General features: G+C 46.4%; 1 protein-coding gene across 10 annotated transcripts in view; it reads left to right on the top strand.

Annotated features, from left to right (window-relative positions):
* NRP2 (neuropilin 2) overlaps positions 1-24,857 on the top strand; it is a 115,500-nt gene that overhangs the window by 34,496 nt on the left and 56,147 nt on the right. For all 10 annotated transcript variants that reach the window (XM_036928125.2, XM_036928124.2, XM_036928121.2 and 7 more), the window contains exons 4-9: positions 4,100-4,330; positions 5,331-5,486; positions 7,646-7,815; positions 9,651-9,806; positions 22,013-22,157; positions 23,257-23,606. In XM_036928125.2, the coding sequence (XP_036784020.1) occupies positions 4,100-4,330; positions 5,331-5,486; positions 7,646-7,815; positions 9,651-9,806; positions 22,013-22,157; positions 23,257-23,606 (1,208 nt within the window). The remainder of the gene's footprint in view (positions 1-4,099; positions 4,331-5,330; positions 5,487-7,645; positions 7,816-9,650; positions 9,807-22,012; positions 22,158-23,256; positions 23,607-24,857) is intronic.

Below are 24,857 nucleotides of genomic sequence, written 5' to 3'. Positions count from 1 at the left end.
CTCCACCCAGAGGCTTGGCAAGCTGGGGATCTGGGTAGTCTATTACATAGTCGGGTCCCCAGTGCTAAAGCTGTCACTCAGCTCCACTGTGGTGGCTGTGAAAGGAAAACAGCTCCAAGCAAGGCCTTCCAGGGAGCTGGCCATGGAAGTCAGAACAAGGGCGAGCAGGAGCACTGAAGGTCATCTCTGCTTCATGCCTCCTGCCTCAGTGTTTCACAAAGGATGATGCCATATTCTCCAGAAAGCCGCAGAAAATGTGAATGTCAACTCTATCCATCATGCCAATTCAAAGAGATGGTATTAAAAGATAAAGCACACAAGAGGGTATCATAACTTGACATTGCTCTTTGAGGACGGTAGGATTTCAAATGACGCAGCACGTCTGTGGACTGCCTAGAAACAGTAGTGCCAGACAAGGAAGGTGGCTTGGGCATGGAGAAATGGGCAGCTTGCTTTAAGGCTTGGGATTGCCCAAAGAAGGAAGAAAGAGATTAATTACAGCAGTGGGAGACAGCCCTGCTCAGAACAGCCACGCTTCTGGGGAATATGAGGAAGAAGGTGAGAGCCCAGTGGCCTTCTTGGGTCACTCCCACTTGCCATCACATCCATTCGAAAGAGCAACTCCCAGTGTGAAAGTCAACCCTTTATATAAAACACATACATGTGCTGGGGTGTAAAATTCAAAGCTGAGAAGTTTAGGAAGATGAGCATTCTTTGGGGTGCTGTGTCCTGCACCCACATTTCCACTGTTGGAGTCCTGAAAGACACACAAAGTTTATGGCGTCCACACAACATGTAAGAAATGCGTGAATATGCTGAAGAAATCCAAACAAACACAGCTCTGTTTGCTAGTCATATTCATACAGAGAAAGAAGGGGAACTGTAAACACAGATACACAAATAACCAGACAGAGGACTCTGGAAGCCTTCGATAGGACACTGTCCTGGCAGGACTCAGCTGCAGGATTATACTGACAAACAGAAAGCCACAATTCGGGTACAGACGGGGCATGTGGCTGGAATGGGAGGCTCATGTCCACCCTGAATGAAGTGCTTCATAAAAGACCTAAATTACCAGACTGTCCACATATGAAAACATAAACCAAAACAACTCGCAAGCTTAAAGGAGCTCAAACCTCCAAATCAGAAGCAGACCATAGGAAGGAATTTTAAAGTAACTTAAAAAGCAACACTGGAAATTGAATCACTGAGAAATGTGGATTTCGTTTGTTTGTTTGTTTGTTTGTTTTCTGATGTTCCTTTGCCCAAAGGTCAAGATTGGGTTTTCTTTCCTGGTGCCTAGTGACATTTCACAAACTGAATCTCTGGAGGTCATTCACAAATAGAGATAACCTGGAGTGCCCCCTACCCTCACTCCCTCAGCTGAAGAACCGAACTCACCTCCTGTGGTCCGGCCAAGCTCAGCTTTGGATAAATCCACCAGGTTTTAAATAGTTTTATATGTGCAGATTCTTCTCCCGCTTGCAGAGTTATTGTAAAATTTACAGTGGAAAAATACAGAGTGGGCATTTTCCATACTAGAGACCTTTGGTGTGAAACCCTGCACTGCAGCTGAAATCCCCCAGCTTCTGTGGACAATCTTGTCACTGAGTGAACTTGAGTATTTGTTGACTGAGCTATTTGCTGAAACTTTAATCCTTTTAACAGATTTCAGAAGAGGATCTTGGATTAGGTAGATATTTGCAAGACTCAATTTTTTATCCCAAGGATGGTCACCCCTTTCTGAGATCTCTTCACATTTGGTATTCAGCTGCCTGCTTTCTGACACTTACACCCTAGTCCTAACAGTGAAATGGTGCAATCACAGACAATGCGCAGTTGTAGAGAGCAGGGCTGATTTCTCTGCATGTAAAGGATGAAATTTTTTCTACCTCATTCAAAATAAGACGGTATTTACCTGACTATAATGATATGCCAGAGATAGAAACATACACACATATATATATTCTGCCTTAAGGACATCAGATCAGAAAATTCTCTCTAGTCAAATGCAGGACCTCAGAACCCTGGAATCTATGGGTATTTTAGAATCTCACTCTCCAGGCTTCTCTCGGGCTTACTAGGTGTCCATTGTGGAGACACCCATCCCCCATGAATGGGAGGGACTAAAGGAAGACTGCACTACATTCCCCACTTCTGGGAGGTGGGAAGTCCCCTTGCCTCAGGAGGGAATGACAGCAGAGCAAACTCTAGGGGGGGTGTCAGGATGCCTTTTCTAGCTCTGGAGGCAAGCTGTGAATTGAGTTAGTTTCCTCTGGCTAAGTGGCCCACATAAAGGAGGCTACATAGCAGCCATAAAATTCCTTTTCAAAATTCCTCTCAGCCCCCACCTCCCCGCAAAAACTGCCAGCTGGCTTGGCTTTGCCAAACTGCTTCTTCCTAGACCATTGAGGAGGCCCAGGAACTGGGGGCTCAGTGGTAAACAAACTGGAGGGAGGTTGTCCCAGCCCATCCCTTGAGCCTGGCTGCCCACTGGGCTGCCCTGCCCCAGAATGATGGAATGCAGAGCCTCTGAGATGTGGCACTTAGAGAGCCACAGAGAATCCTGAAAAGGTTAGATCTCACCCTAGGTGTCCGGGGTCCTCACCCTGCCAAGGCACAGAGCTGGGTAGAAGGGAGGAGATGATGGATGGGTAGGTAGGGATATTGGGATTTCCTGTTTGATGCTATCCCTCCACTCCCCACTTATTTGCATGGCACCTTTTCCAAGTCAGAAATTTGCTGCTTTCCAGAAAACAGTCATCAATAAAGAGACTTGCAGGGTGGGGTGGTGGGGAGGGGCCTGCTGCAGTTGCTGCAGATAAAGACATCGCTGCAGGCTAAAATCAGTGTATCGGCATCGCATAGTTATATTTCAGTGGGATCCCCAGAGGACACTTCCTGCCAGTAAACACCTGGTTTATTGAGTATTTCTGTGTTTTTCTCTTCATGCTTAGAGTGCCTGTTATCCTTCTCATAAATCGTGGTACCTTTTTTAATTTTAAAATCAGGATGTAGTGAAATCAATTCTAACTGTCCAACATTTACATTCAGCGCATTAACTCTGGTCACTTCTAGCTCTGTGCAGCAATATGGGCCTGGGGTCTGGACTGCAGCATCCGGCGACAGCCCAGGGCTGCTCTGGCAAATGATGGCTGGGTTAAAGCACTTGAGGGCCGTTTTAGTATGACTCCACCTAGAGGCATTCAAAGATCCAGTGACTGTAATCCTCTTACTGCTGCTCCTGCTGCTTTTGAAGCCTGCACCAAGCCTGCATCAATGTGAATACAGGCGGCACTTAGTAAGACTTCCTCCAAGAATCCCAAGAAAACAGACGCAAGAGTTGAGGAGAGAAGCAAGGCCATCCCCACCACAGAAGGAACCAGAAGCCTTCCAAATGTCAATATACTGCCTCATTTTTCCAAACTTGCTGCCGGAGCGGCCTTTAACATCCCCAGCGCCCTGCTGTGATCCACCAGCTACAAACGTCGATTGTTAATTGTCTGGCCACTACAGAGCAGCTCGTTTTAATATAGTCATGACATGAATGAGACCCAAGCTCCCCTTTGCCCCTCCCCTGAGGCACCTTGGATCTTGGAGGGAGAAGGGGCACTTAGCTGGCTCTGGTACAATAGGGGCTAGTGTTGAGGTCAGCCATAAATAAGGGGTAACATTGTTTTCCCTGCTGGCAATCAGCAGGCCTTCCTTAAGGATTGAAATAACTTACATTTCTGGAGCAAGCAGCTGAGTAATTGAGAAAGAAGACTCTGTTCCTCTTTTTAAGAGAATCAATCTCTCCCCCGCTCTCTCACACACATCTTTCTACCCACCCCCCAATTCCTCAATTGCTGCTCTTACTCTAATATGTAGAGCAAGCCAGCTTGCCTCCCGAGCTTCCTTCCTAAAGAGGGTCTGGCTTCAGGGCTTGAAACATGGATGTGAAGACTAAGTTGCTTGCAGGGCCACTTCAGGGGAAACAAAAACCTCGCAAGTAGGAGAACTGGGGCCTAAACATTTAAATAACCCTTGCAACAGAGGCAGCAGAGAAAGGCATCTTCTTGTACTTTCTTAATGCTGCAGTTCTCTCTCTTACATATAGGTTCTGAAGATTGTTCAAAGAACTTCACAAGCCCCAACGGGACCATCGAGTCCCCCGGCTTTCCTGAGAAGTACCCACACAACTTGGACTGCACCTTTACCATCCTGGCCAAACCCAAGATGGAGATCATCCTGCAGTTTCTGACCTTTGACCTGGAGCACGACCCTTTGCAGGTGGGAGAGGGAGACTGCAAGTATGATTGGCTGGACATCTGGGACGGCATTCCGCATGGTGAGTGGTGTCCCTGTCACGAGGCACTCCCAGGAACTTTGCCTTTGCCTGTCAATTGCTTTAGTAACAACTGACAAAGAGAACAAACACTTCAAAGCTCCTCAGGGTTCATATATGACCCGTGATGACTTTCTCTTCTTATCCTTCACCAAGGCTGATTTCAGAGGAATTGGAGAAAGGCAGTTTCCTTTCTGGGTGATACTTCTTTGGAGAAGGACAGGAAGAGACTGAATAGATACTTAGATGAGAATGAGAAAATCTATAGGTAATGTTCTTTTGTGCTCCAGGTTGTCAGGATTTCCATAGAAAGCGATTCTGTGCCCATATGACTCTAGAACCAGATGACTAGGTCTGAATCCTGGCTCTGCAATCTTGGGCAAGTTACTTAACCCTATCTGTGTCTTATCTGTATAAGTAAACTGCTGTCGTTATCATTATTATTACTACAGTTTTATTATTAATAATATAGCCATAGATGTTGAAAAGGTGCATCACCCAAGGCCAAGAGCACTCTGCTTCTCAGGTGGAGACCAATATAGGCCTTGGGCAGAGGAAACCAGTCTTTCGTTGTTGAAGTCCTTCTAAGTATTTTGAACTATTTGGGAGATTTGATGGCTAAGCAATTTCATTTCCTGAGAAAAGCATGAGATATAGGCAGAAACTTGGGTTTGAGTCACAGCTCTGCTATTTCCATGTTGGAAAAATCACGTGACCTCTCCAAACCTACTTCTTCTGTAGCACAGGCCTTAGAGTGACACCTTTCTGGCCCTCCTGCAAAGGGCTTTAAGAACAGAACGAGGCCAGGTCAGTGGAAGTGCTTTTTCATGTGCAGGAAAAATATAAGACATTGTTCTTAAGACATATGTTTGGTTGTTCTTTTATGTCAAAGCATACAAAATGATGCTGTATTGAATGTCTTGGAATTGTGGGAGGAGAATGTATTGAAAATGGAGTTTGACATTTCCGTTTCTGCTGACCGCTCTCTGTTTTGCATGTCCAGTTGGTCCCCTTATTGGCAAGTACTGCGGGACCAAGACACCCTCTGAACTCCGTTCATCGACGGGCATCCTCTCTCTGACCTTTCACACTGACATGGCAGTGGCCAAGGATGGCTTCTCTGCCCGTTACTACTTGGTCCACCAAGAGCCGCTAGAGAGTGAGTTGGCCAATTGGGAACCTCCATCCTGTCCTCTGTCAGGGCTGCAAGTGTGCACAGAGGAGAGAGGCTGATCCCTGTGGGAGAAGGCGATGAGAATTCCGAAGAATTCATGGTGACATCTGAGTTCAGGGAATGGGAGCGGTATCCTCTTGTTAGGCATGGATTAATGAAAACAGAATAAATCTTGATCTGGAAACTCAAGAAAAAAAATATGTGTACCACAGATTAATTATTCTGAAGGAAAGTCATGGAGCCATCTCAAGTCTCAGTTTTCTTTTATTTATTTATTTATTTTTTTTTTGTGAGGGCATCTCTCATATTTATTGATCAAATGGTTGTTAACAACAATAAAATTCTGTATAGGGGGGTCAATACTCAATGCACAATCATTAATCCACCCCAAGCCTAATTTTTGTCACTCTCTAATCTTCTGATGCATAACAAACAAGTTCTTACATGGAGTACAAATTCTTACATAGTGAATAAGTTACATGGTGAACAGTGCAAGGGCAGTCATCACAGAAGCTTTCGGTTTTGTTCATGCATTATGAACTATAAACATTCAGTTCAAATATGAATATTCATTTGATTTTTATACTTGATTTATATGTGGATACCACATTTCTCTATTATTATTATTTTTAATAAAATGCTGAAGTGGTAGGTAGATACGAGATAAAGGTAGAAAACAGAGTTTAGTGTTGTAAGAGAGCAAATGTAGATGATCAGGTGTGTGCCTGTAGACTATGTGTTAATCCGAAGTCTCAGTTTTCTTATGTACAAATTAAAGGGAGACCAGATAGATTATCTATATAGAGTCTCCCCCTGTGCTAACATTGTTTGAGTCTGGGGCCATTTTCCCCCTCTCTAAGCCTCAATGACCAATTCAGAAAACTAGCAATTTTAAGCCTCTCTCTCTTTTTTTGACACCAAACATCTCTGGCCCTGGGTAGTTTCTCTCACCAGGTTGGCACACTGCTTAGACTTTGACTTCTTCCTTCCGATAAACATGGTTTTTGGGGCTTCTGTTATGTGCCAGGCACTGTGCAAAGCCCTGAACGTGTAGCTCTGACCCCAGCTGTTCTGGCATTTGCCATCTAGCCCATGAGTCTTGCCAGAGCTCCATCTTCAAATCAGCTCCTCTGGGACATGTGCTTCAGACATGCTGCCATTTCCACTTAGAGACCCAAATAATAACTTTAAGGACTAAAGAAACCCTTGAAGATGGTCAGAGCTGAGGACCCCAGCCATGGTTGTACATGGCTCACCACATGCATGCCTACAGAGGCAGCAGCTTTGCTTGCTGGGAAGTCGATGGGTTTTGTTCTGGGTTTTGTTTTTGTTTTTTCCTCAAAGAGCCCATGAAGACTGAGTGACAAGAGAACAGCACTGCAAACTGCACCAAGATAGATCTGCAGGTGGCCAGTGCAGGCACAGAGATAAAAAATAGGTTTGATACCAAAAAAAGATGGCTGTTCCTTATCAGACACATGCACACACAAATACTGACCTGTGTCCATATCCATGGGAAGAACAGCAATTAAACTGATGGCACAAAGCCAGAGTCAGTGACTTCTGGGTCCATTTACCCAGACAGGCGGTGCAAGGGAATAGAGAGTGACATGCAAGTGCTCATAAAGAAGTCTCCCAAAGACAGGTATTTATTGCTTTGTAATGTCTGTCCTCTGTGCCAGAATGCATGAGACAGTTGAATGAAAGAAAAAACAAAAGTGCCTCCTGGGTGTTTCTTAATAAAGCAAGCTTCCCATGGTGTATCAGCCCACCCAGATTGCCATGAGTCTATTGCACATTTACCTGTATTTCAATAATGGTGCATCTGGCATCTGTGAGCATCCATAGCCTACAGCACTAGCAGTTCTTGTGCCTTAGATTATATTTTTAATTTATATGATGATTTTTATTTATCTGTAACCTGACTTCTTTTCGGTCCAATTTAGTTTCTTTCAGACCCAGAGGGGTTGTCAAGCTCTATGTCTTGGTGTAGTTGTTTTTAAGATGTGAGTATATAATTAGGTCTTTAAGATAAAGGAGTTCCTGCGAGGACTTGCCCCTAGAAGGCTAACAGCATTTGGGGGTGTCCCAGGGGCTTGAGCTGGAGAGAACTAACTCTGCCTTTGACCATCTCCATTTCCCAGACTTTCAGTGCAACGTCCCTCTGGGAATGGAGTCCGGCCGGATTGCTAATGAACAGATCAGTGCCTCATCTACCTACTCAGATGGAAGGTGGACACCTCAACAAAGCCGGCTTCATGGAGATGACAATGGCTGGACACCCAACTTGGATTCCAGCAAGGAGTATCTCCAGGTACCTACTTAGATACCAGAGGGTCTTCAGAGTGTGTGTGTATTGGTGGACAAGGAGGGTAGTTCTTTGGCTACAGTGAACAAAGGACACTAAGAAAAGAAACACAGCATACTTGAGAACTCTATTCATCATCTAAACAAATCTATGTGCTGGGCATGAACAGACTGTGCCAGGCACTGTGTTAACTGTGGGGATGAAATGACAAGTAAGATGGACACTCCCACTGCCCTTGTGAAGATTAACAGGTCTTAGAAAAGTCCTTTGGCCAGGATGCTGTTTGCCTTATCATTATGGATCTCCAAGGAACATTCTATAAACAGTTCCAGATCTTCCTCATTCTTGGCATGGGGAAGCATCAGCGACTTGCAGGAGTGCTTTCCTAAGGGCAGGCTTTTTGAGTTGCTAGCTGAGCATGCTTCTCATGATCTTTGCTATTTGGAGGAAGTGCTGCCAGGAAGGTTTTGCACATAGCTATCAGAAGAACACATGGGAAAATGTCACTACCAAAAATGAAACTCTAGTTGCCCAGATGCTCTGCAGCATCTTTTCAGACTATTGTTTGCTTTCCTTCTGAATAAGACTTGTAGCTCATGTTGAATAAACCCCCTTGCACTACAGATTGGACCAGTTCTCATGAGCAAGCTGCTAATTTCATGTTAGAGCAATGACGGCTTTTGTGACACATGGCAGACAGTCTTGTGACCCATTGACAAGCCTGTACTAGCTCCAATGTGACACAATGACCTCTGCTCTAAGAAGGACATTGCAGAACAGACAACAGAAAGGGAAAAAGACCACTTAGAAACTTCCAGGGCATCCACAGAAGTTCTAACAGCACAACCCTAATGCCATTTGTCACTGGTTCTCCTCTGCCTCTCCAAAAATCCTTCTCATCCTGCATAGCTTCCAGAAAGCTTTCCTTTATAACTGGCATCCCATTCATTGTACTCCCTATTTCTATTCCTTAATCATATGCTTTCTCTTATTGCTATCCACTGTTCATCATACATAGCCCTGTGTATTTTTCTTGAATGCTTAAGAATGCTGAGCACACATCAAGTATCTAATAAATGCTTACTGAATCAAATTTTACCAGTGTGTGTTGGCTGAATTTTGATCACACAGTGGTTGCCCTTAAGAAACACTGTGTCCAGCAAAGGAATGATATCTAGCAATTTCCAAATGGGATTGGTGTTGAAGGAGGGGAAGTGCCTCAAAATGTTGGCCATCCTCCTCCTTGAGCAAAAGGTCAGGACTTGGTGCATAAGCCTAATTGCTTGGGCAGACTCTGCATGCCCTTTGACCCCTCAGTGACCTGAGCAACTAAATACACAATGGAGTGAGGGACTGAGGGGAGCGGAGACAGCCCTGAGCTGAGACTTTTGCAGCAAGGGCATCATAAGTGAATTGGATTGAATTGGACCAGATTGGATTGGATTTAGCCATTGTTCCTTTAAGCCTGCATCTGCTTTTCAGTATCCAGAGCAGGCTGCAATTTAGGAAGAAGGGGTCATAATTCTAGATGTTCAAGGATGCCTTTTAAATAAATTTATTACTATCCATTCCAATTTGCAAAAAAGAGAAAGAAATAAAAATAACCAAGTTACAGTTTCAAAGATGTCCAATTTAGCATCAAATAAGTTGAGGTTAACTGTCCAGTGGAATGACAAACTGATACTGATCAACAGTATGTCTGAGTCAATGACCGATGTGAGGTTGTAAGCGAAGTTGCAGGTTGTGAGCAACGTTATGAGCTAAGTATTATAAGGTGTCCTTTGAGGAAAAAGCAAGCTGTTACCTGTGTCAAAAGTCCCCTTCTCCACTTTCTTCCTCAGGTGGACCTACGCTTTCTAACCATGCTTACGGCCATTGCAACACAGGGAGCAATTTCCAGGGAAACCCAGAATGGCTACTATGTCAAATCTTACAAGCTGGAAGCCAGCACTAATGGGGAAGACTGGATGGTATACCGGCACGGCAAAAACCACAAGGTACCCCCAAGACACCCTGGGACAGGGCAGGGAGGCAGCAGGGGCTGCAAGCTGACCCGCCTAGGAGAGGAGGCCTTGCTTGGTGAGGCTCAAATAACTGATGGAGGCTCGGGAGACACTGGCCCTGAAAATATTCTTTTTTATGCTAAAGTGATTGGAAAACACCATTTCTCCAACAGCCTGGCTGCTGTTGCATCGTGCAGAGCAGAGAGAGAGAGAGAGCTTACAGAGTGCTCTCTGACTGCAAATGAAGGAGAAAACGTGTTCCCAGCCCGTGTCTCCCCATACAGGATTCATTGAGCATTTATGGCCTGAGTCCCTTCCACATGCTGGGTTAACAATCACAAAACCACATGAAGCTGCAGTTCAGGAGTTACCGAGGTCTGGAAATGAAAGGGCACAAATCCTGAGAGGGAATCACAATGTCCCGAAGTAGAAAGAGGACAATAAATAATGAGGAGAAATTCAGTTTGTCAGGGATGGGATCTGAACTGGTGACCATGCTTGGCAGCAAGGCATTGAATGCTCTCTGCTGGTGCCCTCCATGTCTGGGGCTCCTGGAGGTGTGTCCGTGTGGGTGATGTGGGGCTTTCATTGTACATATGGATGAATGTCTGGCACTCGGCTCTCTTAAGATACATGGGATCCTGGCTGCAAACTGGCCTGCAGCTGGCGCTGGCAGTGTGCTGGTTGTAAGGTACACTCAGCCTACAGCAGGCTTATTGGAAACGGCCGGTGGTCTCACATGGTTGGGGGAGAGTTCTGTTGGCTTGGGGCTGGCTCTCAGATCTGGAAGGAAGGGGGCTCATCCTTCCCTGAAGGGAAATGGAGTCAGAAGAAAAAGGTCCCTCCTCTTTACTGCTACAGTTCCACCAGGCCCCTCATCTGTTGGGTTGTGAATTATCAAAATAAGACACAAGTGGTCAAACCTAGAGAGGCCAGAGATTTTTTCCAAACAGTCTCCTCAGCTCCTGTCACTGCCCCAAAGCAACTTGCTCTTGGTGATGCAACTTGAGCCCAGAAAATCCTGAACTGTAATGTTGGCACTGTTTCACTTGGGAAACATGAGTTTTTAAAGGAGCGGATTTTTAAAATTAAAATCGCCATAGTAACATGGTGCCATTCATCTGAAAATCAGGACTTCTAGATATTTCAGGTATCACACACACACACACACACACACACACACACACACAAATGCACATGCACACTCGAAAACAGGCATGCATAAAAATTCCCCATCTAACAGATAAAGAAAGTGAGGTACTTAGCAATTAAAAGACTTCCCCACCTTGATAGGTGGAGCCTGGTCTGGTTCCTCATTGGCTTCCTTTGTTTCAGGAAGAGTTACTAAATATCACAGGCCAGTGGCAAGCCTGAGGTGGCCCTGGGTGCTGGGAGCACTGTGGACAGAGTCCTTATCCCATCCCCCTGCTTTCCCCTCCTTCTCTCTCCACCCACCCTTTTCAGAAAGGAAGTAGTGGGACCCAGAAGCTCAGCAAGGCAGGCGAAGGCCAGCAGCTGGGCAGGGTGGGTCCTGGGGGAGGAGGAGGAGGAGGTTCACCTGGCTGCCTCCCTGTCCAGGCTCCATGACTAAGCAGTGCTGGCCAGAGGGATACTGTACCATAAGCTGATTTTAAAAGCACGCAGATGGACCAGGATGCTATTTAAAACACCATTTGTAAGAAATCTGCTTTTGGAAATACCTTAGCACTGCACATTTGATAGAATGCTGTCCTCCTGGCTTTATCCCTGGTGTGCATTCTTCAGGGAAGAGATTCCTGAGAATTGAATTTAGCTTTCTGGACTCCTTTAGAATGATTCTTCTCAACTTTTTTTATATTGTATACATCATTCATTGTCTCTCTCTCTCTCTTTTTTTCTCTCTCCCTCTTGCCTCCTCTTCTCACCCTTGGCTTAAATTTCTTATCCCAGTAGCCAAGGGATAATTTTGTTTTTGTTTTGCTGTTGTTGTTTGGGTTTTTTTAGTGAGTCAGCCCTGCCCACATAAAGGGTGCTGGGGCAGAGGAAAAGCCCTTTCTTTCCTCATTAGAAATTCATCCTTTTGGTACCTAGAAAGAGGCAGAAGAATAGAAAGCCTGCCAATTAGGCATTGCCCCCTCCCCACACCGCGGGTGTGGTGGGAAGCAGGGGGGACCTGCCCCGCCCTCCCCAAGAGCTGCTCTCTGCTCTCCTTCATTAGCAGATCTATCTCCCAGATGTCTGTATTTAATGTGCAGATTCCACACCGTTCATGGTGCGTCAGCCCAGCTCTCTGGGCTGTTCGGGTTGAAATAGTTGAGTGAACCATGCCAAATAGATTTGTCAAGTCTGCTGCAGTTTGATTTAATGCCATGAAGGGGAGGCGGGGTGAGGAGGGGACTTGGGGTAGTGGGGGAAAGGCTTTGCCTATGCCGGGCACTACACTGAGTCTCTCTTTGTAGCTGCTTGGTGGTGGGCACTGTGCCAAGCTAACTGGTGCTAAGTGGTAGGCTTGAAAGCAAAATTCAGACAGCAGAACCTGTGAGCAAAGCACAGCAGAGAAGGAGGCAGCCGCCTGCTCTGCTCCGTGGCATGGGGGGCAGGTTTGTAGATGCAAACCAGGGCACAGGGTGTGAGGAGGGGATGGTAGCTTTTGGAGCAGAAATGTGGGAACTTGATTTCAACTCCCTGGTCACTGTCAACACCAATGCAGTGTACCAAGGAACAGGGAATTGGGGATATTGGAGAAAAACAAGATTAATGAGTGCTCAGGATGGTGGGGGATGGCTCTGCTGTTTCCTTGCAAAACACTATTTACAATTTGGACCCAGACTAGGCTGAAGCAAGGCCTGGGCCTATGGGGAACAACTTCCTTTCTGTGGCCAGGAGGCCAAGAACTCTAAAGAACCCTTTTCCAGCCTCTCCCAGTTCAGGAACAGCCTCTTCTTGTCACTTTTCCATCCAACAAGTGATGGTGAGGTTGCCTATTGCACTCTTGTAGGGGAATTGCAAGCATTCTCCCAGCAAAACACAGCCCAGTTATGCAGGTCATGTGCACAGCACAGCCCCAAATCCTTATCCAATTCCACATGCTGTAAATATGGAACCTATGATTTTCCTATAGGGCGGATCCTCCTTATGCATATTTATGATGTAACCACAAGGCAGAGAGCTCGCCCGGCTGATGGAGCCCATACCCAGCCCATGTGCTTCCTTAGATTATACAAATTGCCTCCCGTATATTTCTTCAGAAACCACAAGCAGAAAACTACTGCTTTTGGTTTCACCAGCTGTATTAATAACACCCCAAACATAGACAGAGTGTTGTACATACAGTATTAGAATGTGTCTATAATGAGAGGCACAGTTATGTGCACACAAACCGAGGATGGGCGTGAAGAAAGAGGGGAGGAGCTGGAAGGCACAAGGACTCTGCCAAGATCCTGCTCACCCAGAAGATGCTGGGTCCGTGAGTCTGCACTGGAGGGAAGGAGGAGGAGACTGGCACCAGGACAGGGAGACAGAGGCCACTGCCCTTATATATCTAAGCAGAAGCCCTTATCTTCAGTGCCCCCTTGTTAGGAAACCATGGGCATCTCCCTTGTTCACATAGCTCTAGGCTCAGTGTGGCTGGGCTGTTCTGATGTATTTGGAGGAAATTTGGGTGAAAACAGCAAGTGTGTGGGGTGCTAAATATATTCTGATGGCCAGATTGAGGATGGGAGGATGAGGACAGGGATGAGGTAAGGTTTGGTCCAGCAGTTTTCAAAGTTACCCCATAATGAGTGGTGGAAATGCACTAGGCTCATCATATTAATGTAATGATGACTGAGGGCCTTGGAGAACCCTCAGGCATGGGCTTATTGGCTTCAGAATTTAACGGTGTTTTAAAGACTGTGGAGACAAAGCCCTCAGAGACTGAGTCTTTTGCCCCAGGGACGTGGGAAACTGTGGAGTCCCTGTGGAAGGCACCTGGTCGCCAGGCTTTTATTTCCATGCAGGTGTACTTGACAATCTGATCTAGGCCTTGCTCATCATCTTGCATCCAGAGGGAACCTGGCTTCCTATGTGTTCAGTCTGGGGGTCGAGAGGTATGCATTTTCCTGGAGCATCTCCCTTACAGTGGATTTCCCCAGGCAAGTTGTGTTTGGAGAGCATGGCTTAGGACCCTGGGCTTAGCATCTTGGAGTTTGGCCTCCATCCTAGAACCCTGCGGATGGAGAGTTGAAAGAAGTTGTGTTGCATTTGATGTGGCCCACATCCCTTCAAAACAAATGAATACCCCACTTCAAAAATCAGCTGTCCTGTACTTAACTTCTGAATTTAAGACAAGTCATTTTGAAAGCCACTTGAGAATTTAAAACCCTCTGTGAAATGATCAGAGACCTAGGAGGAGAGAGTGTGGTATCAGAAAAACCAAACCCTGCAAGTCAGTCGGCTAACAGAACCACATGGGGTCTATTTTCAGATCTTCTTAGATGATGCACTGTGTGACCTTGGAAATTTCTCGTAACAGCTCCATGCCTCAGTGTTTCTCTCTGCCCAAATGGAATGGTGCAGCAGCTGCAATTGGCAGAGCACCCTGGGATCTGTGGATGGAAGGCTCTCAGCAAATATAATTAATGTATTAGACCCACAAAGCTCTTCTTGAGCAGAAGCAAGTTATCAGCTTAAAAAGTAACAAGGCCCCATGGGATATTTATCTGCCTCTTAAAATCACAGGTCTGGAAGGGACCTGACAAGTCATCCAGGCCTCTCCCTGCATCTGATGGGGTTTGCCCTTGAGCTGCCTCAGGTAAGCATTACCCCTCTTAGCTTCCTTCATCTGTTAGGGATGCAATTATTTCTTCAATTAATAATTTTGAGGCTTAAAACGATACCTTTCTTTTTTTTTTACCTGTAGTTGATGACTGTCTTCCCCTTATCCTATTTATTATAGTAATTTTGTTTATTGTATATACGATTAGGACAATAACTCAAACCATCAGCTAGTAGTGGGCATCAGATTTCAGAAGCCACGGATGTGATTACATTGTCTAACCAGGGCTACATATGCCCAGAGAAGGGCCCATGCCTTTTCCAAATTCAAGTCCCCCAGTTTATCTGCCCCACCTCAATTATAACTGAGAAGAATCCAGGGCCCTAGGTAATTAAGTTTGTCCCTTATCCATTTGTCATGGGATGAGCTCAGACCTTTAGCCTCTCCACTTAGGAAGCTCAAGGGAAAATTTCATTATACATAAGCTTGGAACCTTTTCTCTATCAGGCTCCCATGGCTGGCTTCACCCAACTCCCCTGAGTGCTGAATTGTCTCTGGGATCTGAGGCCAAGCCTCCCTGGTGCTTACAGCACTGATGCAAAATTCCCCCTGCCTCCGAGACCACCACTGTGCACAGGGTCCAGTGGGACAGTACAGCTAAGTGAGGGACATGGAAGGGTGCAGCAATTTTGGTTGGACTGGGAAAATACGCCCCTTGCCCTAAGCCTGGCCCTGCAGATGACCACTGGGGTGAACACCTCATCCAGTAGATTGCCGGGTTTGCCGTCATCATTTCCCTGCTCTGTAGTTTGCTGAGATTTCAGGAATCTCAGGAGGAATGCAGGTGGCAGACAGGCTCTGAAACCTTCACCCATACCCTTTCCCTGTCTTCTGCCTACCTGTGAGTTAAGGGGTGAGTGGGTTTAAAGGGCAGCAATGTCTGTTGCAGGAAGTTTTAAGTGTGGAGGGCCCTACCCACCCACTTAGAAGGTCTGTGTTCTCCTCCCACCTTATAGGGGTCGTGGGCCATTCTGCAACCCTCCATCCCTCTGCTGCTCTCCCCCACCCCGTCTCTCCTCCAGCCCCAAATCCCAGAGCTCTCCTCCTCCCCTCTCCTCCTTGATGCTTTCCTGTCTCAAATCCTGAAACCCTAATCCTGTTAGTATGCTCTGTTCCAGGGCTCATCAGTCTCGATGGGGGTAACATAATCCCGCAGTAAATCTAACGGGCCCCACGAGGCACACACAGATGGGGATGCGCACATCCAACCCACCACCACCCCCCAGAAAGGAACGAGCCGCCGGCCTGGCCCTGCTTCCCCTGACACGCTCCTGCTCCTCTGTCTCCTTCACGTCAGCAAAACTGCTTGATGACAAAAACAGCCCCAAAGTAGAGGAGGAGACAGGAGGGTATCATGGTCATAAATGAACATTTGGCGGTTAGGGAACTTTCTTTGCCCCCACCCCCATCCGTACCCTTCCTTAAGTTCTCTCTCTCTCATATATATATATGAGGTAGGCACTTCACTCCTGACTCTGGGTCTGGCTAAGTTCCCACATCCACTAGAATGAAAGCAGCCTTAAAATATTTTTTTTAATAGTCTTTAAGGAGGACTTTTAAGGGAGAAATGTCAGGACCATGATTTACAAAAAAGAAAAAAAATGTCCATTACCTTAACATCATTTTTCCCAAATGCAACAGCCCCCAAGCCCACCCCCAACCCCTTGCCTGTTTGGCATAAAAAATTAATTAAATGGGATGACATTCATTGATTAACAATTTTGTTTTACATGTAGACCCATGGCTGGTGTTAGAGAAAATGCAAGGCCCTGGGGAGGAGTGGGGAGGACAGGCGCCTGGCTCTGCAGTGAGGACGGGTTGGTACAGTTGTTTCAGAGACACTTTTCCAGAATGTGCTCCTGGTTTCCCCAGTTTCTGCCCTCCGTTCTTGCCTCCTCTCTTTTCTGCCTGTTTTGTTCTCTTCCTTGCATGTGCCAAGTAGATTGAAAAGGAGAACTTTGGATGCAACAGAACATTTATTAGTGGAGAGAAATATTTATTTTAAAAAAGAAGAAGACAATCTCCTGCGCAATTTCTACCTCAGGGCTCCAGTGCTGTGTTGTCTTTGAAAAAATTTCCTGCTTTCTTTGCAGTCCCTGGAGCTGACCACGTTCAGATATTTACAGCAAAATAGAAATAAACTGTAGGTCACACCATAGGTAATGAAGAGACAGGCGTGTGCAGACGGAATACTGAAGCCCTGCTCAGAGGGGAGCCCCTGTGCATAATGAGAGCCTGCAGCTGTCCACCAAAGGGCCCTCCTGGCGGAGGCAGAGTCCCCATCAGCGGGCTTGTGAGCCTGCATCAGGTCTCTCTGCCAAGGAGCTCAGACTTTGACAGACATGAGGGGTCTGCACTGTCCTGGGTACCTGGATGTTGTTGGGAGAGCTTAATGGTATAAAGGAGAGGGATTTGGGCCTGGCAGGAAATCCCCCTGCCCAGAGGCCTCCAAGGAAGGCAGGCTGAAACACTTGCTGTTCTCAGCAATGCTGAAGTCACCACATATTCTTCGAAGAGGACTTACAGAGGGGTCAGCAGGGAAAGGTGGCTGTGACTAAAAACGGGGTGAGAAACAAAAAAGATGACCTCAGACCATCCATCAGTGATGCTTTCTGCCTTGATGTTTCTTGTCACATTATATGTATTCTTTTCTTTTCTTTTCTTTTCTTTTACATAGTGTTATAGTTGAGACCTGGTGAGCGCATGGGCATGGGCAAAACATGTTGGTTTTCTTTTCCTGGGAGGGTGATAGATAATAATAACCAAACTGGGATGTTGGAGAGCAGCCAATTTAATTGGCAGATGCCCCCTCCCCACCAGGGGTGCAAATCAGAAAATCCATGGAATGCTGTTGGTGTCAGATTCTGTCCTACTGAAAATAAGCCGAAGGTCTCAGGAATCAATTGGAAAGTGTTGGATTATGTTCAGAATTCATCAAGGCACCAAATGGATTATCCAAATCGCTTTGTGCCCTGAACTGTTTTTTAAAACTGGTTTACAGAAGTGCACTTAAAGAACTCTCTATGTTCAACATAGGTTTATACATATACATATATATATGTATATATTTTAATAATTACTGCATAATCAACACTATCTCCACCTCTTAAGAAATCTAAGGTCACCTTGAACACACTCCTGGTTTTCCATTGGGTGATAAAACAACCCTATTAGCATTATCTTTTAAAATCAACAAAAATATATACCAATCATAACATCAAGTTTTTAAAGCAGCTGTTATAATTTGATGATCACATTTGAGAGATACCTCTCCAGGTGTACCATATGCTAACTATCCACTGAGCTTTCTCAGCATTATGGACACCTCACTGGCAAGTATGGGCAGAAAATTTTTTACCTCAAGGTGGGACTTGGAAGTCAATGGCTTTCAGAACTTGAACTCTCACAATTGAACAGAGAACCATTTGTTACTTGTGATATCGCTTCTACTCTACCCTCTGTCCTGGGTGTTGAACGGGCCCTGGAGCCAGCAATGAGGGTTGGTAGACTTTAGTGTCTATCTGCAAGCCTGTATCAACTCTGCTTTCCTGCAGGAGAAACCAAGGGGTCTTACTGATTTTCCCATAGTGATTCAGTGAGTCGGCAGGGAATTGGGAATAAAACCAATTTCCTGGCATCATTTCCCAGGCACACAAGCCTTTACCTTACAATGCCTAGACTGGAAGCCAAGAATCCATCTCAGAGAATTTGATCAGAAAACATATGAAGGGTGATTCTGAAACCACAGAAGCATTGAGAAAGTCATAAAGATGTATAATATATGATGGCATTTACCAGCTATAAATAGGGAGGTGCAGGGAGAAAAATAGAGACCTTGTAAATCCACTGGGTCAGGAAAAATAGAAACTGCTTAATATTTCATTAAAAATGGATTTTCATAAACTGTACTTTGATATCTTTGGATGAAAGATAATATGTAAGGACTAAGATGTTGTTATTCATTACTCTTTGTTATTAATAATTTGAACTGTTATTTAACCAAAACATCAACAAAGTATATTCCCCGTCTGAGTGGGGCACACTGACCGTGTGTTCTGGGCCCCCATCTGAAGTGTATAAACATCCATAGCACTTGTCCACAGAAGTATTTATGTGATGAGAGACAGTGAGTAACTAAAATGCCGTGTAACAAAGCGGACACCTCTTGAATAGAAACTCTTGTAAAGAAAGCCTTAGAATCTGGGGGCCAGAAAAGATCTTACAAATCAACTCATACAATCCCCTCATTTAATAGAGGAGGAAATTGGGGCCTGGAGGGAGTAGAGATATTTGCCCATACTTATGAGCTAATTAGTCTCTGGCTCCTGGTACAGAGGTGTCAGGGGTTTTTTCCACTGTGCCACACTCAGAATGAGAGGTTATAAAAAGTTCAATAAAGTAAGATGGTATTCCTTGAGCAAAAGGTCCAGAGACAGATACGAGTGCAAGGTTAAGAACAAACAAAAAACCAAGAAGAAACAAGGCTCATGAAAGATAATTTGAGGCCACATTGAAAGAACCTTCATTTGGTTCCAGGGGTGGGAGAAGAGTGAGGAGAACGGAATGGCAGAAGGACGTTCAAGCCGAGCAGCCAGGTAGATGGTCTGTCAGTGGCCTAGGGGAGGCGAACCCTGTGCTCGCCTCCCTTTCTGACTGATGCCACTGTAGACAGAGATTGAGGGGGCTAACTCAAAGCCTGTGGCCGTGTGCATCCAAGAAAAGACAAATCCTCTTGTCAACAGGTACACACACACGTGTGCACCCCCATGCCCACATGCAGCCACCCTCATGTATATGCCAGCCTCCCAAAGGCAGCCCAGAGACATAGTCACATCCTCACTGAGGTGGGGAGAGAAAATGTTTCTTGTTGCTGGCTGCCAAGGAGAAGTGAAGGGGTCAGATAAGATAAAATTGGATATTAAAAACCCGTAAGTCTTGCTGTGTTTCTAATCGGTACCAGTGTGGTGTGTATGCTGTGAATTAGTAGCTGCGTTAAAGTTCAAATCCACTCAACACTCCAATTAGTATTCACACGGCAGATCAAGCTCCCCCCCGTATGAACTCCTTAGCATCTTCTGAGGGAGGCCACACACAGGCCCCTTCACCATTCTCAGGAGCAGGCCACTGGGGCCCCCACTGCTCACAGCACTGTCCGAAATAAGCAAAGTGCTACATTTGCTTCTTCCATGCCAAAACAAAACAAAAAATAAACAAAGAGCCTCTGCCTCATGCTGAATTCTAGGAGAACTGATTTATCGATTTCCCTTGGATTCAGTTCCTCCACCCCTTTCCTCAGAGCTGCAGAGCCCTTTTTAAGCCAAGATGCCCAGGAATGGGCATGGCACAGCCGAGGCCTTCCTGGGCGCTGTTCCTTCCCATTGACCCTCTCCAAGGTTAAGACCACGGAGGTGAGAACACCTCTCTGCACCCCTGTCTGTAGGCCCTGTCCCAGGTGCCCCACTCTAATCCCTTTCCTTCTGTGTGCTTGACCCTTCCTCCTTTGCTTTGTCTTCTCACCCCTTTTTGTCCTCAGTCACTGTACAGGATGCAGCCAAATTGAACCTCAAATTCGGTAGTCCTGCCTCTGTGCTCCCAGGGGTCAGCAGGCATCAGAGGAGGGTACTGATGGTTTCAGGACGGGGCAGCTAGGCAGGTTGGATGAGAGCTCCCCTGGGTTCAGCGGGCTTAGCACCAGGAACAAGGGGTTTCAATTGAATACAGGGGGCCCATGCAAATCTGTTCCATCCTCTCCTTTCCTCTATTTGTCTTCAGCAAGCCAGTCTCCCTCATTTGGTTGCAAAAGGTGTGATGTTTCTTTACCCTTTACCTCTACCGTCAGCAGTGTGCTATTAAATAAATTGCTCTAACTTTTGACCTTAGCAGGTGGGAAATAGGGAGGGCTCAAGGTTGCCAAATCGCAGAGTTCCTAGTTAACAGTTCATGAGAAAGAAAGGACCACATTGTTCATTTGTTATGAGCTTCATACTGCTCCTTGCTGTTACCCAGAGCATTCTAAGTTGGAATTATAAACACCCTGGGAACGTATCTCTGAAGAGCAACTCTACCTCCATTCAACCTGTGCTTGGAGATCTTAAGGGCTTCATGACTCTTAAACACCAACGTAAGCACTACAAATTTCTTAAAAGAGATGAGAGCAAACCTAGCATATCACAAGCCTAAGGCCTAAAGATATGATAAGGGCTTTGGATCCACATAGATACCTCTGAGCCTCGGTTTCCTCATCAATAAAGTGATAATAATACTACTTACCTCCTAGGGTGTTATAGACATAATTGCGTTTGCACAGTGACTGATTCAAAGGTATTCAAATACACCAGTTTTCCCAGTCCTCTGGTCCCAGCCCTGTCAGTGCCTGAACACCTGGCATAGGTTCTCAGAGCCGAAGCACCTGGTCCATCTGCCCAGGAGAAATTGCTCATTGTTGCAGGGATGGCTGTGAGTAGATTTACAAGGATGCTTGGTTGGTACAGCTATGACAGGTACCGTTTAGAAGGAATGGTTTGTTAGCTGTTCTTTCCCTCCACACTTATCCAGAGAAACCAAGAGAAACTCATATATACTTGCTCCAATGTCTATTTTTTAGTGGAGAACACAAAAAAGCATAAGGCCCATATGGCAGTTATTGATCTGGGCCATCTGGTAAGCTAGGACTCGCTCCTACCATGTTGGATTAGGAGCTACTCCGAAAAGCCTTTCCTCCCATAAGAGATGCATCGGTCAGATGGGGACAGGGATGGATTTCATTACAGGGCGGAGACTACAGCTAAAGGAAGACAGAGCAGGACTCCAAGGGACTGTCTGCACCGCTGACCTGACAACAAAGACCAGAGAGAACCTAGGAAGTATTGATTGACACAGGGGCTTTGGGGACAGCCAGTGCCCACCATGCTCTCACCTTTTCGTGGAGCAGGAAGGCCACTAAGTAACTAACCAAAACAACCACAGAGCCCTTCATGATTACGTAATACCCTGCAAATATCCCTATATGCCTGCCGCAAGAGGAAGAGAGTCAAGTTCACATCAGTTAACGAGGTCCACTAGCCCTAAAAGATGACATTTCCACTCCATGTTTAAAGGATATTCTACATTTTTCACTCTCTCAGCTACTGAAAGCACTTTCCTTTTCAAGGTGCTTTCCTGTGCTTTTAGCCCAGAGGCAAAATTTTCCTTCCCCTCAAAAGTTTTTTGAAGACCATTTATTGTTTTCAAGGTGGAGCAGTATGAGAAATTAAAATTTTTTTCATGGTGCTTCTAAAAAAGTGCCCAACAACAAGTCCACTGATTATTTTTAAGCCTGGGGCAACAAATTCAACAGCTCTTTCCCACCCCCTTCGAAGACTGCTAAGTGGATTTTAACCACATGGTTTTGCATCTTATATTGCAGGTATTCCAAGCCAACAATGACGCTACTGAGGTGGTTCTGAACAAGCTCCACACGCCCCTGCTGACGAGGTTTGTCAGGGTCCGCCCGCAGACTTGGCACTCAGGCATTGCCCTACGGCTGGAGCTCTTTGGCTGCCGGGTCACAGGTGAGGTGGGGAGCTGATTGTGTCCCTGGCTCTGCTCTCTCCTTAGCCATCTGCAGACAGCCTCATTGCATGTGACTTTCCCAGAAGGCTTGCATTTATCTATAACTCAGTTTACAAGTATGTAATACACACTGACTACAGACCCTGCCTTGCTGGGTACCATTTATTCCTGCATACTCCACTCATTCATTTGCTCCACAAATACTTACAGAAGGCCTGCTATGTACCAGGCCCCACATTGGGAGTTGGAAGTGAACAAGAGAAGTGAACAAGGAGGTGGGATCTCTGGCATCATGGAACTTCTAGACCTTTGGGCAGGATAGATAATAAATGCAAGTAATGGATAATCATAAACTAAGATGCAGATATGAAGGAAGAGGACAGGGTGCTCTGAGAAGGAGTGACTAGGGGGACCTAACTGACACTTGGTTTTAAGTTTGGATATGACACTTGGGAGTAAGCAAAGGTTAGTCTGATGATGACCGAGGGGAAGAGCATTTTAGGTAGTGGGAACAGCATGTGGGAAGGACCCAAGGCACCAAAGAGCTATAATAACACATGTGGGAGTAAGAACCTGACTCCAGGTTAGTTTCCACCCAGCTGGGAAACAATCACCCAGGAACCAATTCAATGGTCAGCTGAGCTCCCCTGAGTGCCCCACCCCTGCGAGGGCCAGTGGGGCCTGGTGTCACGAAGGACATGAGAGCCCTTGGCTAACAGTGTGAGGTGCTTGGGTGTTCCGGGCACTGTGAGTTTTTATATAGTAACTAGTGAAATCCTCCAAACAACCCCCGAGAGGGAAGTACTGCTCTTAGCTCTCCTTTAGATCTGGGGAAACTGAGGTATAAAGCAATTCACTCGTTTGCCCAAAGTCATACAGCTAGGAAGCAAAAAAGCAAACATGAACCCTAGCAGTCTGGCTCCCAGTCTGAGCTCTGAACCAAAGTGCTCTGCTACCTTGAAATGCAGAGACATCAGTGCAAACTTAAAGTGTTTGATAGCTGGGTTCTTTTACAGCTCCCTGCTAATAAAAGGTGGTGTTGGGTTAGCAAGGGCCAGCCAAGATCCATGACCTGTTGTCTTCCTCCCTGCTCCGCAGATGCCCCCTGCTCCAACATGCTGGGGATGCTCTCAGGCCTCATCGCTGACTCTCAGATCTCGGCCTCCTCCACCCGGGAGTATCTCTGGGGCCCCAGTGCCGCCCGCCTGGTCAGCAGCCGCTCAGGCTGGTTTCCCCGGATCCCTCAGGCCCAGCCAGGTGAGGAGTGGCTTCAGGTGGACCTGGGAGCACCCAAGATGGTGAAAGGCGTCATCATCCAAGGGGCCCGAGGAGGAGACAGCATCACTGCCGTGGAAGCCAGAGCATTTGTGCGCAAGTTCAAAGTCTCCTACAGCCTAAACGGCAAGGACTGGGAGCATATCCTGGACCCCAGGACCCAGCAGCCAAAGGTAAGTGGTTCCTGGTGGACCCCCTAACCTTACCCCAAGCAGGGAATTTAGGTTGGAAGTGCTGATTTCCCACTTAGACCATCATGACCAAACCCCTACAATTCAATAAAACAAATATTAATTGCAAGATTACTTTGTGCCAGGCACTCTGCTGAATGCCTAAGTTTAATCCTCACAACATTTCTAGGAGGTAGATCCTTTTGTTACCCCATTTTAGAGATGACAAAACTGATGTTTGAGGTCATGCCCAGGGTCACGCAGTGTACTTGTGGTAGAGCCATAATTCAGACTCAGCCTGACTCCAGAGCCCAAATGCCTAGCCACTACTCAACACCGCCTTTCCATAAAGTCCGACACCCTTTCTACCCGCTTTCAGATAAAGTTTCCTTGGAACTAGCCAGATTTCCAAAGAGGATGTGGTTTTTGGAGGCTAAACTATAGAAACTAGGGAATTACTTCCAAAAACAACTGTGTTTTTTTGAACGTTGCTGAACTTTTTTGTATTTTCCTAGTTTTGACTGTTCAAGATCTTTCTTGCCTCTCATACTGAGGCTGCGAAGAGGCGAGATAAACTTACTCCAGGCCAGAAGTGCAGGCCAGTGTAGCCCACCCCCTCCTGCTGTCAGACAAGTGAAGGTCAGCCCTCCATACAGGCACAGAGGAGGCCCAGGAAGGGAGGACATCATGCCTCTGTCCCTCTCCTGGGTAGCCAGGCCTTCTGATCCTCATTGCTAAGTTATGCCTCATTTTCCTCAGAAGAGCAGGGCCCCTGACAAGGAAGGGTGTGTTACTCGTGTCTGTTTAGTCCCCTTTGCTAAGCAAATGTTTTCATTTTAATGCAGCTACAAGGGCTGGGCTAGAGGTTTTGCAATGCTGTATAAACACCCAGCCCACAGTTCCAGAGGTTGGGAAAGGCTTGGGACTTGGTAACTGGAACCTCAGAGGATGGAGCAGAAGTAGGACCACAGACTTCCCTGGGGAGAGCTGACCCTGGCTCTTCCTGACCATTCTGGGGGCCTGGGAGAGGAGATGATCTTAGCCAGGAGCAGGGCCGGCCCTCCCCATGACAGGGCCCACCTTATGGAATTGTCATCCTGCAAAATGAGGTGACCCTGTGGCATTCCTAGATGCCAGTCAGCCGCGGCCCATGGCCCACCTCCACATCAACATTCCCCTAAACCAGTGGTGTCCAGGTGTGCCCCAGGTTGGGTCCCCCACCTGGCTTCGAGCAGAGCAGGCCCACTGTCATCA

Source organism: Manis pentadactyla, chromosome 6 (genome assembly GCF_030020395.1).
Source record: "Manis pentadactyla isolate mManPen7 chromosome 6, mManPen7.hap1, whole genome shotgun sequence".
NCBI lineage: Eukaryota > Metazoa > Chordata > Mammalia > Pholidota > Manidae > Manis > Manis pentadactyla.
The sequence above is the reverse complement of the archived record's forward strand: the minus strand, read 5'-3'. Positions and strand labels throughout refer to the sequence as shown.